This window comes from Rana temporaria, chromosome 8, assembly GCF_905171775.1.
Source record: "Rana temporaria chromosome 8, aRanTem1.1, whole genome shotgun sequence".
NCBI lineage: Eukaryota > Metazoa > Chordata > Amphibia > Anura > Ranidae > Rana > Rana temporaria.
Window position 1 is genome coordinate 138,188,887 of NC_053496.1, and position 15,935 is coordinate 138,204,821.

The 15,935-nt window shown below is 42.2% G+C and overlaps 1 protein-coding gene across 2 annotated transcripts in view; it reads right to left on the reverse strand.

Annotated features, from left to right (window-relative positions):
* Window positions 1–871: 871 nt before the first annotated feature.
* The window catches only part of MTG1 (mitochondrial ribosome associated GTPase 1), a 40,427-nt gene continuing 25,363 nt past the window's right edge, over window positions 872–15,935 (reverse strand). For both annotated transcript variants that reach the window (XM_040320767.1, XM_040320768.1), the window contains exons 9-12: window positions 15,307–15,403; window positions 13,691–13,772; window positions 3,481–3,593; window positions 872–2,068 (exon numbers count right to left, since the gene is read on the reverse strand). In XM_040320767.1, coding sequence (XP_040176701.1) covers window positions 1,971–2,068; window positions 3,481–3,593; window positions 13,691–13,772; window positions 15,307–15,403 — 390 coding nt within the window. In that variant the 3' untranslated portion in view covers window positions 872–1,970. The remainder of the gene's footprint in view (window positions 2,069–3,480; window positions 3,594–13,690; window positions 13,773–15,306; window positions 15,404–15,935) is intronic.

A 15,935-nucleotide genomic window follows, 5' to 3' on the forward strand; every position in this document is an offset into this window, starting at 1 on the left:
TTCTACAACTTGGAGCCCACCTGTCCTTCAGTTGAATGGACATGATTTGGAAAGGCCCACACCTGTCTTTAGAAGGTCCCGGGAAAGTCCAAGGAAGGCTCTGTAGACCTCCTGTGCCTCGATGCTATCCCGTCTAGATCTGGGGAAGGGTACAGAAAAATGTCAGCAGCATTGAATGTTCCCAATGAGCACCGTGGCCTCCATCATCCGTAAATAGAAGAAGTTTGGAACCACAGGATTCTACCTAAAGCGGGCCCCCCGACCAAACTGAGTAATCGGGGTAGAAGGGCCTTAAGAGAAGTGACCAAGAACCCGATGGTCACTCCGACAGAGCTCCAGCGTTTCTTTGTGGAGAAAGGAGAATCTTCCAGAAGAGCAACCATCTTTGCAGCACTCCACCAATCAGGCCTGTAGGGTAGAGTGACAAAAGCCACTCCTCAGTAAAAAGGCACACAACAGCCCGCCTGGAGTTTGCCAAAAGGACTCTCAAACCATGAGAAATACAATTCTCATGTTTCATGAAACAAAGATTGAACTCTTTGGCCTGAATGGCGAGCATCACATCTGGAAGAAACAAGGCACTGCTCATCACCTGGCCAATATCATTCCTACAGTGAAGCATGGTGGTGGCAGCATCATGCTGTGGGAATGTTTTTCAGTGGCAGGAATTGGGAGACTAGTTAGAATCGAGGAAAAGATGAATGCAGCAATGTACAGAGACACCCTTGATGAAAACCTGCTCCAGAGCGCTCTGGACCTCATAACAGAAAGTTCATCTTCCAACATTACAACGACCCTAAGCACACAGCCAAGATAACAAAGGAGTGGCTACAAGATAGGTCTATGAATGTCCTTGAGTGGCCCAGCCAGAGCCCATACTTGAACCCGATTGAACATCTCTGGAAAGATCTGAAAATGGCTGTGCACCATCCAACCTGATGGAGCTTAAGAGGTCCAACAAAGAAGAATGAGAGAACGGCCCAAAAATAGGTGCCAAGTTTGAAGCATTATACCCAAAAAAACTTGAGGCTGTAATTGGTGCCAAAGGTGCTTAAACAAAGTATTGAGCAAAAGCTGTGCACATGTGATTTTATTTTTTTATAAATTTGTAAAGATTTAAAACAAACATCTTTCACGCTGTCATTATGGGGGCATGGTTTGTAGAATTTGGAGGGAAAAAAAGCATTTAATCTATTTTGCAATATGTGGAAAAATGTAAGTGCTGCGAATACTTTCCAGATGCACTGTACCAAGAAAAGCAGAGAATACTTTCCCTCCATCCCCAACCTCCCTATACACTACCCCCCCACAGCGTAGCACCCACCTATTCCCAGGGAACTTATCTCCCCTATATCTTATCAGCCAGGTTCTGTGTGGATCCCCAAGTGCCAGGTACGCTCAGAAGAATGATTACATACAGGTACTCTTCGTTTAAAGACCAATCGGACTTATGACCAGCTCTCCCCACCCGAACGAGGCGATGTACTTCATTGTACAGTACATAATTTTCATTTGTGTTCTGTACTTAAAACAACGTTATTGAGTTTTGCGTTTAGACATTTTTCACAATACAGTACAGTAGTAAAGATTACTTAAAAAAATGATTAAATGGCTACTCATTTAACAACCAGGTCGTTGGAACAGAACCTGGTCATTAAGTGAGGAGTACCTGTATGTCCAATTAATTATGATTTGTGTTTGGTAGCCTTTCTAGGTGCCTGTTCACATACAATGCCCTGAGATTTAAACAGCCGATCCTGAGGCTGCGAGTTTCACACCGTTGTAATCCTTGCTAACCCAAGCAATTCCAGAAGGCATATAAAAAGAGCCAGGCAACACAGCAGTCATATCAATGACTGACTGAAATTTGTAAAATTTAGCATAACCCATAACAGTTCTCATCTAAAGGATCTCGCTTTGCCAAGTGCCACAAAGCATATTCTGCAGATGTCAAGTCCACTTGTGCTTTATCAATCCAATGTCACTCTGCCAAGATCTCCTTTGCGGAAAGCACGTATGAAGTCATAAGCAGCAGCGCTGTAGTTTGGTATAGTTATGTTGACGTTCCCTTTAAAAGGCAATTAAAAAGGATACATGTTATTAAGTTACATGGCAAACATTTTGTACATGATTCTACACTAAACATGTTCAGTCACCACTTTGGCTTAAAGTGGTTCAAAAAGGTACAACTGAAAGTTCTGCTCTTCCCCCCACCATTATTGAATGTTTTTTTTTCCCTGGGAGCGGGTGCCTCTTTCCCAAAAGGTACACGCTCCCACATCCGCATTTCTCACTCAGGCAATAGCGGAAGTTCAGTATGTCCCCCCTCTCTGCTGTCAACCTTCTGGGACACATCACCCAGTAATAAACAGGGAGTTTATTATATTATCTACAGTACCCGCAAGAGGAATAAGAAAAAGAATATGTATGAAAGAACCTAAATTAATAGAAAGAAAGCAGTACAAGCAAGAAGGAAGGGAAAAAAGGTGGTGGTGGTGGGGGGGCAAAGAGGGGCAAGGGGAAAGGGAGGAGGGTGGAAAACCTCCCATCCCCAGGGGGTGACCAATTTATATTATATATACAAACACACATACACACTTGAGTATAAGCCGACCCGAATATAAGCCAAGGCACCTAATTTTACCACAAAAAAAAAAAATGGGAAAACTTATTGACTTGAGTATCCATGTGCATGCCTCACTGTGCCCATGCCTCACTGTGTCCATGACTAGACTGACGTTTAACATGGGAGTCTATGGAAGGGGTTCCCGGGTTTGAAAAATTGGTGCTCCCCGACCGTAGGTCCCCCGGACAACAAACATTGCACACTTATAGAGGAAGAGTAAAAATCCAGCAGCGGCTTTACTACCGCTTTAAGTTAACAACACCCAAAAACGATTTGAAAAACACATTGCAATTGACCTAATCGGATTGTATAGGTGTGGACACCCATGCAATCCGATTCCAGTGCGGGGGGATTTCGTGGATTTGGTGCAATTTGAGACATACAAATGAATGTCTCAAATTGCACCGCACAGATATGGCATGTGAATGTGTTGCAATTCCTATCCAAATGACATGCAGTGTCACGCACCGCATATATGTGAACCCAGTCTTAATAGAGCTTGACAGGATCCTTATGTAAATTGCAATATACAACTACATATACACATATATAATAGAATATGTTTTAATTTAAATTTCTGTGGATACAAAAGCAATGCTTAGAACTCATTGACTAGTTCCTATATTACACAGTACTGTAGTTTACCTACTCTTGACTTGCTTTAATATTTCATCATTACTCAACATATATAAAATAATAGAAGTCCTTTTTAATAAGCTGTGCATTTTGCTTTTTTTGCTAATACTTGAAATCAAAGAGAGTTTAAACAAAAAAGGTGTTACATGTGGGTGAAATCAACATTCTTGTAGAATGCTAGTGGAATGAAAAGCCATCTGGATATTCTGAAAACTTACCAGTACCAGTGATGGCTTTCACCACCTGAGTCTTTCCCAGCTTTTTAGCAATTTTCTTTAAGAGTGTCTCAATGTCATCACATGGTCCTTCCAGTTCATAATGCTGCACATAGCTGAAAAATAAATAAAAAATAAATAAAAAATGAACAGTGCACAGAGTGACTGCTAGACCACAACACAAGGAAACGCACAATTCATCTTCAGAAAGTAGGTATATCACAGAGCACCAAGTGACTTAGGCGGCGTACACACGGTCGAACATGTCTGCTGAAACTGGTCGGCGGACCAGTTTCCGCGGACATGTCCGACCGTGTGTACGGCCTAGCGGACAGGTTTCCAGCGGACAAAAGTTTCTTAGCATGCCAAGAAACTTGTCCGCTGGAAACATGTCCGTCGGACATGTCCGATGGTTAGTACACCTAAATCGGACATGGAAATCGTGGAAGCATTGCACTTCCGTGTTTGAGAACGTCAGTGTCTTCTACGTCACCGCGTTCTCTGTCCGCGGGGATTTTGGTCTGATGGTGTGTAGTACACACATCAGACCAAAAGCTCCCAGGAGACATGTCCGTTGAAAATGGACCGTTTTCATCGGACATGTCTTCTCGTGTGTACGGGGCCTTAGGGAAATCAGTCAAGTAATTGCTAGACCATTGTTCCTAATTTTCACTGACAGTCTATGGACTGGAATGGTACCAGCTGATTGGAGAAAAGCCAATGTAGCACCAATATTTAAAAAAGGCCCAAAATACATCCCTGGGAATTACAGACCAGTTAGCCCAACATCAATAGTATGTAAGCTCTTGGAGGGGATGATAATGGATTATATACAAGATTTTAGTAATGAAAACGGTATCATTAGCAGTAATCAGCATGGATTCATAAAGAATCGTTCTTGCCAAAACAATCTATTAACCTTCTAGGAGGAGGCGAGTTGCCATCTAGATAAAGGAAGGCCCGTAGATGTGGTGTATCTGGATTTTGCAAAAGCATTTCACACAGTTCCCCATAAACATTTGCTGTACAAAATAAGGTCCGCTGGCATGAACCATAGGGCGAGTACATAGATTGAAAACTGGCTACAAGGGCAAGTTCAGAGGGTGGTAAGATAAATGGGGAGTACTCAGAATTGTCAGGGGTGGGGACCAGTTCAGTCTCTGTATATGCGGACAATACTAAGCTAAGCAGGTCAATAACGTTTCCGCAGGATGTGGAAACCTTGCAAAAAGATCTGAACAAATGAACGGGGTGGGCAACTACATGGCAAATTAGGTTTAATGTAGAAAATTTTTAAAATGCATTTGGGTTGAAAAAAATATAAATGCAATCTATACACTGGGGGGGTTGAGAACCTCATCTAGGATGAAAAAAGGACCTGGGGGTCCTAGTAGATAGCAGGCTCAGCAATGGCATGCAATGCAAGCTGCTGCAAGAAAAGAATATTGGCATGCATTAAAAAGGGGATTAACTCCAGAGATTAAACGATAATTCTCCTGCTTTACAATAGTCTGGGCCGCACCTGGAGTATGCCGTCCAGTTCTGGGCACCAGTCCTCAGGAAGGATGTACTGGAAATGGAGCGAGTACAAAGAAGGGCAACATATTAGTTATAAGGAAAGGTTGTGAGAACTGAACTTATTCTCTCTGGATTAGAGACGCTTGAGAAGGGAGTAAGGATGAGCATCAGGACAATGTCTCCCTGGCTGTGATTAGCACAGCGCCGTGCACACTTCCTGGCGGGCTCTGCATGTGTTCTATGCGAACACGCCAGAGCTCACCCTTAGAAGGGAGTTTAACAAGACACATGGCCACTCATTAAAATGAGAAGAGAGGTTGAACTTTAAACTACGTAGACAGTTATTTACTGTAAGAGCGACAAGGATGTGGAATTCCTTCCACATGCAGTGGTTTCGATAGTTTCAAAAAACAATTAGACAGGCATTTGAAAGACCACAACATACAGGGATATACAATGCAACGCTGACATATAATCACCCACAAAGGTTGGACTTTTTTTCAACCTCACCTACTATGTAACCACCATGCACTGCACAGCAAAAAGATGCAACAGGACATATTTGGTTATGTCTAATGATGCATTGACAGGCTGGTCATTTTTAAATTGGCTGGCTAATGCAACACTCGTTCTATTTGAATAGGCCCTAAATACAAAAGCTGCAAGGATTATTGTGAAGGAAATCAGGAGTTCTTGCCTTCTGTCACACAAATATTATGTCCTCCGGTAAGATTTGATGGCAGTTTCTGAAACTATGCTGAGGTTTTAAAATTATATTTGAAATATAATGTAAAGCCTTCTTTGGATAGAGTAGAATGGTTAAAATGGTTGATTTTTTCACTGTCTGTGTCACATTAGGGAAATCTCACAATCTGTCTCATAGACACAACAGCAAGTGAGCAGGAATTTCTACAAAGTGAAAGAAAATTACCATCTTATGAAGTTGTGAACAAAACAGAACAGGTGTCCCTATTGTTCTGGTGACAACTCTAAAATGTTGGATTTCCTATCTCTTCTGTCTTGGTGAGGTTGTCAGAGTAAAGACAGACCTTGATAAAAAAAATTAAAGGGGTTTCAAACTTAAACAAGAACGAAGAATAAAAAAAAAAAATTGAGTTGGACCCCCTTTTTCTGTCAAAGCAGCCCCGATCCATCACAGCATGGATGTCACTAGACCTCTGAAGGTATGTTGTGCTATCTGGCACCAAGCCTTCAGTAGCAGATCCTTTAAGTCCTGTAAATTATGGAGGTGGGGACTCCATGGCTCAGACTGGTTTTCCTAGCACATCCTACAAATACCTTGATGGATGGAGATGTGGAGAATATGGAGGCCAAGTCAACATGTCAAACTTGTTGTTGTGTTCATCAAAACCATTCTTGAACCATCTTTGCAGTGTAGCAGGGCGCATTATCCTGCTAAAAGAGGCCACGGCCATAAGGGAATACCATTTCCATGAAGGGGTGTACTTGGTCAGCAACAATGTTTAGATAGGTGGTACATGTCAAGTGACATCCACATGAATGGTGGATAAAAGGTTTCCCAATAGAACATTTCCCAAAAGCATCACACTGCCTCTGCTGGCTTTCGTTCTTCCCATACTGCATTCTGATGCCATTTCTTTCCTAGGTAAGTGACACACACACACACACACACACACACACACACACACACACACACACGATGTAAAAGAAACCATGATTCATTAGACCACACCACCTTCTTCCATTGCTCCCTGGTCTTGTTATGATGCTCACATGCCAATGGTAGGTGCTTTTGGCTGTGGAAACATGTCAGCATGGGGACCCTTACTGGTCTGTGGCTACGCAGCCTCATACAGTACAGACCAAAAGTTTGGACACACCTTCTCATTCAAAGAGTTTTCTTTATTTTCATGACTATGAAAATTGTAGATTCACACTGAAGGCATCAAAACTAAATATAAAAATAAATAAAATATTTTTTATATTCTAGGTTCTTCAAAGTAGCCACCTTTTGCTTTGATTACTGCTTGGCACACGCTTGGCATTCTCTTGATGGGCTTCAAGAGGTAGTCACCAGGTGCAGCACCCCATCACTCTCCTTCTTGGTCAAATAGCCCTTACACAGCCTGGAGGTGTGTTTGGGGTCATTGTCCTGTTGAAAAATAAATGATGGTCCAACTAAACGCAAACCGGATGGAATAGCATGCCGCTGCAAGATGCTGTGGTAGCCATGCTGGTTCAGTATGCCTTCAATTTTGAATAAACCCCCAACAGTGTCACCAGCAAAGCACCCCCACACCATCACACCTCCTCCTCCATGCTTCACGGTGGGAACCAGGCATGTAGAGTCCATCCGTTCACCTTTTCTGTGTCGCACAAAGACACGGGGGTTGGAACCAAAGATCTCAAGTTTGGACTCATCAGACCAAAGCACAGATTTCCACTGGTCTAATGTCCATTCCTTGTGTTCTTTAGCCCAAACAAGTCTCTTCTGCTTGTTGCCTTTCTTTAGCAGTGGTTTCCTAGCAGATATTCTACCATGAAGGCCTGATTCACAGTCTCCTCTTAAGGCCCGGTACACACGAGCAAACATGTACGATGAAACCGGTCCGTCGGACCGTTTTCACCGTACATGCCTGCCAGAGGGCTTCTGTACGATGGTTGTACTAACCATCGTACAGAAGTCCGCGCGTAAACAATACGCGGGGCGTCGCCGCGACGATGACGCGGAGACGTGGGCGGGCCTGCCATTTAAAGTCTTCCACGCATGCGTCAAAGTCATTCGACGCATGCGAGGGACGGCGGGCGCTCGGACATGTACGGTAGGTCTGTACTGACGACCGTACATGTCCGAGCGGGCAGGATTCCAGCGGACGGTTTTAAAACACGTCCAGGAATATTTGCCCGCTGGGAAAAGGCCCGGCGGGCAAATGTTTGCTGGAATTCGGCCCGCTCGCGGCTACACACGACCGAACATGTATGCTGAAACTGGCCCGCGGACCAGTTTCAGCATACATGTTTGGTCGTGTGTACGGGGCCTAACAGTTCTAGAGATGTGTCTGCTGCAAAAGGTGGCTACTTTGAAGAACCTAGACTATGAAATATATTTTCAGCTGTTTCACACTTTTTTGTTATGTATAATTCCACATGTGTTATTTCATAGTTTGATGCCTTCAGTGTGAATCTACAATTTTCATAGTCCTGAAAATAAAGAAAACTCTTTGATTGAGAAGGTGTGTCCAAACTTTTGGTCTGTACTGTACATGAGAAACTGTGATGGCCATTTTTTGTCTGCTTTCAACACATCAACTTGGTTACATAGTAGGTGAGGTTGAAAAAAAAAAAAAAACACAAGTCCAACCTGTGTGTGATTATATGTCAGTATTACATTGTATATTCCTGTATGTTGTGGTCATTCAGATGCTTATCCAATAGTTTTTCTTCATGGACAACATATTTGCTTGCTGTCTAATATATCCCAACGATCTTCAGATGCCATTGTTATTTCAATGTTATTCACTTTAGCTGTTAGTGATCTTAATGTTATGGCTGATGAGTGAAATTTGCCCTACAGCAGACATGCCTCAGTTGTAGCAAGCAGTAAAAAAAAAAAAGGGAAAAAAAGGAATATCGTCTATTGAGTGGCATAGAATCCAACCAGTACCATTGTACATCCAAAAGCAGTCTATATAATAGGGGCAGGCAACCTCAACAGAACAGGTACCTAGCCTAAGAAGAATACTTTTAAAACTTTGCAGTCATACATGGCATCAGTACAGGCAGAACCATCCACCTAGTAAGACCTAGAAACCTTCAGCATAGTTGATGCGACTAATTTTATAAACAATACCTAGGCTTCAACAGCCATGCCACTAAAGCTAGTGGCCAAGAAGCAGGATGCAAGCCCTTGTTACAACAAGTCTCAGCAATCTGGGAGCAGTCACAGATTATAGGCGACCAAACAAAACCTGGGCACCACACTCTCCATGACCAGTTCCAAACTATGAACAGGACAAGAATTCTGTCATCGGAAAATCTGCAAAGGAGGAAGCAATTTCAGGAGAGGCAACATATATATCTGCATCTAGCAATCCCACAAAACACGAATTGCCTCCTCCATCAGATCCTGAGACCTGGAGACAAACCTATCCACTTTATGGTTTAATCTGGGCACAAAGAGGTCTAGATTTGGAGCCCCACACAAGGCCAAGCTTTGTCGGCCAAGAAAGTCAAAGCCACCCTCATCCTACCACAGGGTCAGCCAAGAAAATCTGCTATCCAGTTATCCACACCAGAAATATACAAACCTGAACTTACTCACTGCTGCAGGACTCTGTTCCTCCCTGATGATTCATGATGCTCGCAGAGTTATTGGAGCAATTGTACAATAATTGTTTCAGCTCTCAGGAGAAGATCTTCCAGGTAAAAATCAATGCTGGGAATGTCCCTCAAGTGGAAATAGGCCAGAAGTGAAGCAAGAATCTTGGAGAACACTCATGGAATTGAAGATAGGGTTAGTGGAACCACCCCAACTAAAAGCTTCAGTCTCTCAAAATGAAGTGCAGAAAATTCTGATGCACTGGAAAAATGAAATCATGAAGAGAAGGGCTGCAAAAATTCCAGAATAAAGTGACACTATCAATAATTGGGGAGATTACATCCTGAACCTCTGAGGGTGTACAAACTCAATGTTTTGAGTCCAGAATGGAATAAATGCATACTTTGAGTCTGGGAACCATGAAGAGGTTTGAATAAAAACAGTAAAACCTCTATGCATGTGGAAATGCCCCTTATATAGCAATCCAAGGAAGGTAGTGTGAAGATTTGTAAGACATTGAGGGGACCAAGGAAGGTTTAAGGGTAGTAACTCAAAACATTGGTAGATCAATGGATAGGTGATGGCAGGAGTAGGTGACGGCGGGAGCAGTTTGAAAGAGTTCCCCTTCCAAAGATTTCTGCCCAATTTCACAGGAAGGTGGAGGTAAACCGTTCTTTGGAGGGCTTAGGCCGCTGCCTCTGGGTACAGCCTTGTTTCCACACGGAATGGTAGAGGTAGGTAGAAAGGAGCAGAAGGAAGGGAACAGAAGTCCATTTTTTAACCTTGGGAAACTACCTTGGGAATCTCATGCATGAAAGTCTGTGAACCTTCTTTTGATGTTCCTGCTGCAGAGGACTCATCTGAAAAAACCATGAAACTCTTGGCCTGTCAAGGCTTTTCTAGAAACCGATGAGGCATAAGTCCTAGATGGATGAATTTTATAGAGAGGAGGAATGGTACCGATTTCTGTGGTTAATCCTTGCCTTCCAATCTTTAATTAGATCATCCAGCGAAGCCCCAAACAAATTGTGTCCCATGTGGACGATTGATCTTGCAGACCAACATTTAGCTGGAGCATTGTCTGTATCTGGACTGACAGGAGACTGATGCAAGACAACACAACGGTTATCCACCACTGCATTGCAAAAAATAAAATGTATGCCAGCATCATCTTATCAAACACATTTGACAAATTGCTGGTCAACATCCAGGGATTAGACAGCAAAGCTAGTACCAATTTAGATGGCAAGGCCAACCCTTATGGATAATTAATTAAAAAGAACAGGGACTCTAACCACTTATCTGAGATCCTTGAAAGACAGGCAATACTACACAAGAGTGGCTGCAGCCTTCTTAAAGGGGTTGTAAAAGGTACAATTTTTTTTTCCTAAATAGCTTCCTTTACCTTAGTGCAGTCCTCCTTCACTTACCTCATCCTTTGATTTTGCTTTTAAATGTCCTTATTTCTTCTTAGAAATCCTCACTTCCTGTTCTTCTGTCTAACTCCACACAGTAATACGAAGCTTTCTCCCTGGTGGAGTGTCGTGCTCGCCCCCTCCCTTAGACTACAGGAGAGTCAGGACGTCCACTAACACACAGCTCTTTTCTCTATCTGCAACGTAGAGAGCGTCCTGACTCTCCTGTAGTCCAAAGGGAGGGGCGAGCACGACACTCCACACCAGGGAGAAAGCCTTGCATTACAAACTCATTCAATGTTTTGAGTCCAGAATGGAATAAATGCATACTTTGAGTCTGGGAACCATGAAGAAATTTAAATAAAAACAGTAAAACCTCCACGCATGTGAAAATGCCCCTTATATAGCAATCCAAGGAAGGTAGTGTGAAGATTTGTAAGACATTGAGGGGACCAAGGAAGGTTTAAGGGTAGTAACTCAAAACAGTGGTAGGTCAATGGATAGGTGACAGCAGGAGTAGGTGACGGCGGGAGCAGTTTGAAAGAGTTCCCTTCCAAAGATTTCTGCCCAATTTCACAGGAAGGTGGAGGTAAACCCTTTTTTGGGGGGCCTTAGGCCGCTGCCTCTGGGTATGGCCTTGTTTCCACATGAAATAGTAAATGTAGGTGAAAAGGAGCACCCGATATCCAATAAAAGGCAAGTTAAAAGGTGAATTTGTAGCCCTTAACTTTTTTATGCATACTAATATTCTGCCGAATTTGGTAGCTGCAGCTTGACATTGCATGCTATTGCTCATGCTCAGTCCGTCTTCCACTAGGCCCCCCAGATCTCTCTCCATCCTTGATTCCCCCAGAGGTTCTCTGCCTAGTGAGTAGTTTGCATTTATGATTTTAGTCCCCCAAGTGCATTACCTTACATTTCTCCACATTAAACCTCATTTGCCATGTAGTTGCCCGCTCCATTATTTTGTTCAGGTCTTTCTGTAAAATGTATATATCCCGATGTGAAGTTATTGCCCTGCTAATTTTTGTGTTGTCCGCAATAACTGAGATTGAGCCATGTATCCCATCTTCTATATCATTTATGGAAAAAATAAACAGAATTTGTCCCAAAATAGACCCTTAGGGTACCCCACTTACCACTCCAGACCAGTTTGAGTACACGTTTTTTATCACTACCCTTTTGACGTGCCTCTGTAACCAGTTTTCTATCCAAGAACAGACCTTATGGTCCATGCCTGCAGACCTCTGCTTGTAGATTAAGCATTTATAGGGAACTGTATCAAATGCTTTTGCAAAATACAGATACACCACATCCAGAGGCCCCACCCATCTAGATGGCAGCCCATTTCCTTGCAGAATGTTAGCAGATTGGTGACACTTCGTAAACCCATGCTGATTACTACTAGATGATACCGTTTTCTTCAGCAAATTCTTGGATATAGTCCCTTATTATCCCCTCCAATAATTTATTTACTATTGATGTTAGGCTGACTGGCCTGTAGTTTCCTAGGAATATGTCTTTGCCCTTTTCTGAATATTGGTACCACATTGGCTTTTCTCCAATCAGCTGGTACAATTCCTGTCAGTATGCTGCCCACAAAAATTAGGAATAATGGTCTAGCTATAACCTGAGTTCTTTGAGGACTCTCGGGTGCAAGCCATCTAGTCCTGCTGATTGATTTGTGTTAAGCTTATCTAGTCTTTCCTTGACTCCGGCCTCTCTTAGCCACAGGGGTATGTCCTGTAATGTGTTATCAACAATCCTGTGATGGTTTCAGCAGAAGAAAGAATTTAGTAGTTACCTTCTCTATGTCATCTGTAACCATCCTCCCATTATTGTATATTATATGTGGACAATGTGCTTTTTTACTGTCATATCTAAAAAAAAATTATAGGATATTTTTTTTTTACTCTCCTTTGCTATGTGTCTCACGTAGTCTTTTTTTTTAGCCACCTTTGAAAGATGGAAAATAATTTGACAGCCTAATCTCCTCAGGCTGCTCCAAGGATGTCAAGTTAGTTAGTAGGTCTACATTAGAGACCCCAGAGGAGATGAGACAGGACCCTTAAAGGCCTTTCTTCAGAGGTTTAGAAATATTGTAGGTGAACAGAGTGAAATATGACATAGCCTCTTCCATAACTGGAGTAAAGAGGTCTACTGTGATAACATCAGGACCCAAAACACCAGAAGGGAGGAAAGAGGGTTCAGATACAAAGGCTAAAACTGATCTCTCAGGCAGAAGTTTATGGGTGTCAGAAAGGGCAAGCCTCTTATGTCCCAAGACACAAAAAAAAACCCTTTAAACTCAGGGGACTGATTAGAAGCAGTAAAAGCTCACAAGTTTTCTTTGGGAAACATGGAACATGGTAACCAAGCTTCAAGTCCCAGGGTTGGGGTAGTCAGGCTGCTTCAAGAACCTCAGGATAAAAGTGGAGATACCCCTTTCCTGACAGCTTTACCACACATAGCAGTGAGTCTTTAAGACGGAACCGGTACTTACGGCAACTGCCCCGGGTCTAGCCCTGGAAAGTACATCTGACGTGACCTTCCACCACTGCAGTAAGATACATGTAGCAGAGGTCAGAACCAGGTACTTTCAGGTGTGCACTGCAGTGAACAACCTGTAGAACCGTTACAGAATTTGTCATGCAAATTGGGCAAACTGTGTTCAATGAGTAAATGCAGAGACAATGCAGGATTTGAAGATCCAGAGTGAATCTACAGCAACTGAACTAAAGAAAAATCTCATGAAGTTTCAAACAGCTGGAAAGAAATATCCATCCTGCTAGGGACACTAAGCTGCTGTATTAGGGGATAATAAACTAGGGATGGCCTACAGTTTCTGTGCTAATGTCCATTTCTATTGTACGTGGTGCTAAATCATCCGTGTTACTTCAATGGTATGAATTTAAATTGACTTTTTAGATTACCAAGAATATAGTAATATACTGTAAATTATTGCATTTTCCATTCTCACCTGTGTTGGGCGTAATTATTTAGGGTATAAAGGAGGTAATCGGCTATCATTTCCTCTCCCACCAAATGATCAAGGATTGTTCCTAAAAAATAAAAGTGATATTAAACCCCTGCCTCTTACAAAGAGTCTATCAAATAGTTTACATGCTACTATACAGAATTCTGCAGTGAAAATTTCAGGTGTATGATCAGACTTTACACAATGATTAATTCTGGACTTAATATTCACAAAAAATCATGGAATACCTTCCTCCATAAACCCAGGCTTAAAGCATATCTATGTATAGATGCGAGTTTCACAACTCGCATTCCGCGCTCTATAAGTATTTATTCCAATCCAATCCAATCCAATATGTAAAACCATGTATTTATTTCCACCCTGAACTTCAATTATTTCCAGCCTACTCCAATTAATCTGAACAATTTGGAAGTTTGTAAATTTTGTGAAGATCTCCACACATTTACTTCCTTGAATCCTGTGACACCTATTCATTAGGTCCTGCGTCACATTTCAGAGCCTGCCTTATGAACTACAGAGGTGCTAAAATTAGACGTTTCAGGAGGTGAAGTCAGGACAGGAATCACTGCTTGCAGGCAGCAAGGTACCATGGGATATGTAGTCCTTAGCAATGAAAAAGCAGAGGAGAAGCTGCAAAGCATGCAGGGAATCCAGGAAATTGTGGAAAGAGGTGGCCAGCAGACAGCACTCAACATAAAATAAGATTTTTCAAGTAAGCTTATATTGGATTGTCAATAACTTTTGTTTGTAATGCCATGACACAGCTGATGATGTAAAATGAAAATATATGCCGTGACCATAGATTTCCCTTATTATTTCACACAATGAAACATAAGATATCTCACAATTTGTCTTCACTACCAAACAAGCCATAGCCCATACTTGGAAAACCTGTCCCTTAATTTCATCCTTTTGCTGTGCAATCTGCTGCCACCAAATTCTGACTGTACAATACCAATACTACAATCATTTTATAGAGTACAGTCTCATTGAGGTTAGACAGCATCAATACAATGATGAAAGGAAAGTACCTAAGATTAAAATAAAATCCTTTCTGTATTCTATTGTCACTGAGGCACTTTCACAGCTTTGCTTACGTTTTTGGACTTATTATGGAGGCTGCTACATGTTTCATAAGTTGCAATAGCAAAGATGTCCCTATTCTTTTAACACTTGGATATCCGCTAACTTGGACTTAACAAAGGGCTACTGAAATTTCAGGAAGCCTTGCCTTAAACTATATCCCAATAGCCAATCTTCCTATGGTGCTTTTTTTTTTTTAGGGACGATATAGAAACAGAATCCCAAAACACCCCCCCCCCCCCTGACATGCTCTGTGCAGAATTATAGGAAGAGTGTCTGTTTTCCAACCCAGCACAGACATCTAGTCCACAATATGGTATCAATAGCAAGCAAACAGTGGCAAATAGCTTTTGTACACCTATCGCTTCACCAAGTTATCACCCCCCATGCTGACAGATAGAATTCAGAAAGAAGATTCAATTTGTGTACAGACTGTTTTAGGTTCAATAGTTAATTAAGTCTGACTTAATTCTGTAATGTGTCATTTCATAGTTTCACAACAAACACTGTTTTACCACATAGCGCTAATTTCATTCCTGTCTCAACATTCTCAATACGTGGGGAGAGAACACCCGGAGTGTCCAAGAGGTAGATAAGAGGATTTTCAGATACCTGCACAGATATATAAAAAAAAAAAGTAATGAGAGAGACTGCCTTGATTTTACCCGAACTACAAATATCCATTTGCATTTATTAAACTTAAAGTGGTTGTAAAGCCACTCAATTATGAACATACAATCCCCTCTGTTTAATAAAACGACATGTGCCTCAGTGTATGCGATTTATAAAAGAAATATGCACTCACGTGACTGCACGACTCTCTCCTCCCCCGGGCTGACAACTACAGTGGGAGGGGCCCCAAGAACTCCCACTGACATCGGGAGGAGAGAGCTGAGCAATCACGTGAGCACCGGGAGGCGCTGTGAAATAAGTTAGAAATTGTCATTTTTTTTTAAAATAAAACACATACACTGGGACACATGTAATTATTGAACAGAGGGGATTGTATGAATATATTACAATTGTGATAGCAGCAGGAGGGCAAGAGGCAGGGAGCAAAGTGGCACCGTCATGACCCGGCGGGGGAGAGAAGGAAAGAGGAGAGCTGCAGATGACGGAGGCACATAAAGTGATCACGTGTCAG